This window comes from Myxocyprinus asiaticus, chromosome 11 (genome assembly GCF_019703515.2).
Source record: "Myxocyprinus asiaticus isolate MX2 ecotype Aquarium Trade chromosome 11, UBuf_Myxa_2, whole genome shotgun sequence".
NCBI classification, from domain to species: Eukaryota; Metazoa; Chordata; class Actinopteri; order Cypriniformes; family Catostomidae; genus Myxocyprinus; species Myxocyprinus asiaticus.
In genome coordinates this window covers 30751808-30756620 of record NC_059354.1, presented here as the reverse complement: position 1 = coordinate 30756620, position 4813 = coordinate 30751808, and the positions used below count along the sequence as shown (strand labels likewise).

At 35.9% G+C, this 4813-nt stretch overlaps 1 protein-coding gene across 1 annotated transcript; it reads right to left on the bottom strand.

Moving 5' to 3' along the window:
- Positions 1-215: 215 nt before the first annotated feature.
- LOC127447812 (adrenodoxin-like) lies at positions 216-4599 on the bottom strand. Its single transcript, XM_051709881.1, has 4 exons — positions 4327-4599; positions 1837-1961; positions 1364-1493; positions 216-726 (listed from the first exon to the last, which is right to left on the bottom strand). Exons 1-4 carry the CDS (start codon positions 4482-4484, stop codon positions 588-590), a joined length of 552 nt encoding a protein of 183 aa, XP_051565841.1. The 5' UTR covers positions 4485-4599; the 3' UTR covers positions 216-587.
- Positions 4600-4813: the final 214 nt, after the last annotated feature.

Genomic DNA, 4813 nt, shown 5'->3' with positions numbered 1-4813 from the left:
CATTTTGTTACTTCTTACTTGCTTAATTACTATATTTTGGTCATATTGTTGTACAAAATGTTTTAGAGCATGCATGGTAATGACTTTTCTGTAAATGCTCCCATAGATTTTATTGTACTTATAAGAGCACTATTTTACAGTATGCAAAGGTTTTGTGTCCTTCCTGATGCAAGTCCAACTTTTATCTTATTTAAAATCATTTAAAATGGCACATATAAAATCACAATATAGCTTTATTGTTTGTTTAGATTCAAAATTAACTTGTAGCTTTCCACTACAAATAAAGTTTGTGGTTAAACTTAAGATGGTTAAAAATCGTATTTATTGCAATAAATCAGGCACACAATTACAATATATTAGCATTCAAAAAGTACACCAACGAGATAATCCCATATCTCAGCTTCATACAGACAATTGCAGAATCTGTGCAATTAAGAAAAGTATAAAAACTATTTGTCTTGGCAGCAATGAAAATAACATTGTAAGTTATAAAGTCTACTTTAGGAAGCTTTACTTTTAACATATTATATATTAAAATACAAGCTATTAAATAAATCTCCTAATTGCAGTGTTTATGAGATGAGGGATTATTTTATGGGTTGTGCTTTGGGTGGGGCTGAGGATTCATTCTCACTGTCCACTCGGGCATCAGACACCGCCTCTGGCACACGCATAATCATTCCATCCAGATCTTTCCTCAAACACACCTGGCAACCCAGACGAGATCTGAAATCCATACAGGCAAAACAGGAAATTATCTTATGATTTACTATGAGTATTAAAATTTAGCCAACTCATGAATGAGCATGGAGAAAATTGGGGAGTTGTTACAACAGAGAATTAAAAATAAATTTCTGAAATTAGGTCATTGTGTTGATATTATTTGAAAGAATAGAACGATATTTTCAAGACACACAGAGGTGAAGCTTCTCTTTGGGTGAGGAGTAAAATTTAAGACATTATTCAAAGTTATCAAATGATTTTAGAAGACTTGTAAATGAACAGCATTATTATTCTTCAAAATATCTATTTGTGTGTGCAATGCAGAAAAAAAAAAAGAAAAAGAAAATCTAATTGGAATCAAACGAAAAAAAAAAAAAAATGCTGACAGAATGCTAATTTCTTTGTGAACTGTTCCTTTAAGTCCAGCCCACTTTATAACGGAGCACAACAGTGCCTGCCTATTTTTGCAGTCCTCTTTGTTCCGGAAATGTTTCAAATTAATTTTTTCCATATACCTCAATGGACAAAATTAATGGGATTTTTTTAAACTTCCGGAACCCAACTGTTGCACTTTATACCTGGTCCAGATAGTAATTGTGAATTTTGCAACAAATTATTTGTTCCAGTGGTGCTCACTCACGTGTCTGTAAGCCCATAAGCCAAGTCCAGCATGTCCATTTCTTCATCAGAAACTGATCCAAGCTTCTTATAAACAGCTTCCTCAAAAATAAGGTGGCATGTAGAGCAGGCCAAAGTTCCCTCACATGCACCTAGTTATAAACCCCAAAACAGACACAAAAATGTTAGCCTACAAGTTTAAGATTAGTCTATCTGGTGGCAAGCATTAAAATACTTTTCTAAGCTAAAGGACTGTTCACCTAATTTAACCTTTGGATTGCATACACAATGCCAGCACAGCATGCATCCCAAAGTAAAAATTAACAAAGGGACAAAATCATTTTCAGTGACAATTCACAAATATGCACCTTTGTTATTTTCAGTCAAATCTGGAGTAATAATAGTCGTATAGTCAGTGCAATATGTGAAAGAGATTTGCACTTTGAGTATTTTCCTTGCTTTAACACTTTTGTATTATATCTGTCAATAACTTACCAAACCCATCAATATCTAGATTATGGTTTACAACGACATCGAGTAATGTGTCTCCAGTTGAAGCTTTCACTGAAAGCCTTTTTCCATCTCTATTCAGAATGTGAATGGTCACCTTCTCCTCTGCCCTGCAAAGAGACATTATTAAGCCTTTTTTTTCTCTCCCCTTTTTCTCCCCAATTTGGAATGCCCAATTCCCAAAGTGCTCTAAGTCCTCATGGTGGCGTAGTGACTCGCCTCAATCCAGGTGGTGGATGACAAATCTCAGTTGCCTCCGCGTCTGAGACCATCAATCCACGCATCTTATCACGTGGCTTGTTGAGCATGTTACCGCGGTTACCTAGTGCATGTGGAGGCTTCACACTATTCTCTGTGGCATCCATGCACAACTCACCACGCGCCCCACCGAGAGCGAGAACCACATTATAGTGACCACGAGGAGGGTTACCCTTATGTGACTCTACCCTCCCTAGCAACTGGGCCAATTTGGTTGCTTAGGAGACCTGGCTGGAGTCACTCAGCACATCCTGGATTTGAACTCACAACTCCAGGGGTGGTAGTCAGCGTCTTTACTCGCTGAGCTACCCAGGCCCCAAACATTATTAAGCCTTAAAGTACAAAGAACTATTTGAAAACCCTAAAACAATAATCTGTTGTATCCTTAAGCACCATTTGCAGAACATTTTGGCTGACCTTGTTTTTATTCTTAAACAGCCCCTTGTTGAAGTATGTTCCAGATAAACCCACACTACTGAATAATAAAACAGAGCCTTTATGATAGGCTGCATAAATTATGAATTCAGCCTTCATTTTCTACATTGAACAAACACTCAGAAATGCATATCCACAGCAGAAATTCATATACTACATAGTTCTTTTGATTTTTTTTTTTAGTAGCACTGTTTTTTTTAATTTAACAATTACAAAAGGCCTTCATATTTCCATTCTTTTAAGGAAGAGATATCCTCCCAAAATGCCTATTAAAGGAATATTCCGGGTTCAATACAAGTTAAACTCAATCGACAGCATTTGTGGCATAATATTGAGGTATTATTAAGGTTACAGTGAGGCACTTACAATGGAAGTGAATATGGACAATTTTGAGGATTTAAAGGCAGAAATTTGAAGCTTATAATTGTATAAAAGCACTTCCATTAATCCTGTTAAAACTCGTGTATTATTTGAGCTGTAAAGCGGTTTAAAATAATTTTTAGTCATGTTAGGGTTTGTTGACATGGTCATTGCAACAAAGTTGTAAAACTGTATATTACTTTACACAGAAAAGGTTAGTAAGAGATTTTATCACATTAAAATCATGTTAACACACATATTGTTTGTTGTGTGGTTATATTTTTTTAAACGATGAGTATTTCAACATTCATTAGCCCATTCACTTCCACTGTGTGCCTCACTGTAACCTAGATTTTTGCTTTTTTTAAAGAAAAGTCTGAGAAGACAAGAGCATGGAGGCCTAAGAGAAGACAAAGTGGGATGGAGAGGGGGAGTGGACGAGGGATTTTAAATGGATTGGTCTTCATTAGGCTGAAATGGCGATTATAGCTCTTCTGCACAATACACAAAAATGTTTTCCTTACCTGAAGTGATTGCAAATGATGCCAAATCAGTCTTTTATTGTGCTCTCTGAAGATACACGTTAATCTTTACTTATAAGCCCTAATGAATCTTTCTAAGTTTGGGACAGGTGTCGGTTTGGATTGTCCCATATATTTTTCATAAGCCCATATTCTACATAAAAAAACAAGATAAAAAAATAATAAAAAAAAAAAGGTCCAAAAGATGCTAAATATTTCAGCATTTTTTACATCCATTTAAGTAAGATATGAGTTGTTATAAAATATAGATATAGGCTAGTATAAGATATATTAGATAAATATTTATTGGCAGACAATACATTTCTAGATAAAGAAAAGCACACAGTAAAATAAAAGAAATGCTTTATTATTATACAATGCATACTCAAGCACATAAACCCAACCTACAATGAAAAAAAAAAAAAACCTGACAAACGATGTTTTTAATCTATTTGCATAACTGGGAAATACAGCGATCACAAAGCACATTTGCACTTTGGACACATAAACACATAAAATGTACCAATGCCACTGCATTAGATATTAAATCAAAAGTCTTAATAAAATGTGGCATCTGCAAACAAATTATATTAAACATTTTCTCAAACCCATTTATTTTTTGTTATTATTATTATCGTTATTATTATTTTCCATTACTTAACCAACTGGTGCCAAGGTCATTATTAGTGGAAGTCAGTTTCCCACAAGTTCACACACATGTCCTGTCAGAATAACCACAGGTGTAGTTCATTACATTAAATAACTATGGACATAGTAAAAAACGAAAGTGCTCAAGTGCTTCTTAAATTCCACTTGAAAGTTCAAACAACATATTGGTCAAAATGACAGGTGTAAACTATAATAACTTGAGGCCTGAAGCGTTTTAAATGACTGTTCTTACCTCAATAAACTCAAACATGTGTTTATTCCTCTGCGGTGTCTAAAGGTCCCAACAATGCATCGAGGAAACGCGCTTGCTGTTTTACTGAATGTTTGGTGTGCAGCGATACACATCACAGCTGGTCGCTGGAGAAACAGTCTAGCAACAAATGACGACATTGTAACGTACTTTTGTTGTGCTGCAAATGGATATTTCGAGTCTTTTAATGTAGCGTAATTCTCGAATAGTCCGAATTGATTGTCTCCACCTTCTTTTTGTTATACGTGTGCGCGCGCGCGCGCGCGCCGTGTTCTTAAAGGCGCACTCAATCATTTTGGCTGATGTTGCACTGACACCCAGCGGCGTAGTTGCAGCATGCATGCAACGTTTTCAATTACCACTGGCTGTGTCTCGTTTGGAAGGCTGCATGCTAGGTAGGACGCGTCCTTTGAAGGCCGCAGTATACCGAGTGTCCTCCTTTAAACAAGCCTCGTTTAAATGAGACGGC

Coding starts and splice junctions, on each gene's coding strand:
- LOC127447812 (XM_051709881.1), bottom strand. CDS start 4,484: ATGTCGTCATTTGTTGCTAGACTGTTTCTCCAGCGACCAGCTGTGATG. Junction 1,962..4,326: donor ACATGTTTGAGTTTATTGAG/GTAAGAACAGTC, acceptor GTCTCTTTGCAG/GGCAGAGGAGAAGGTGACCA. Junction 727..1,363: donor GCTTATGGGCTTACAGACAC/GTGAGTGAGCAC, acceptor TATGGATTTCAG/ATCTCGTCTGGGTTGCCAGG.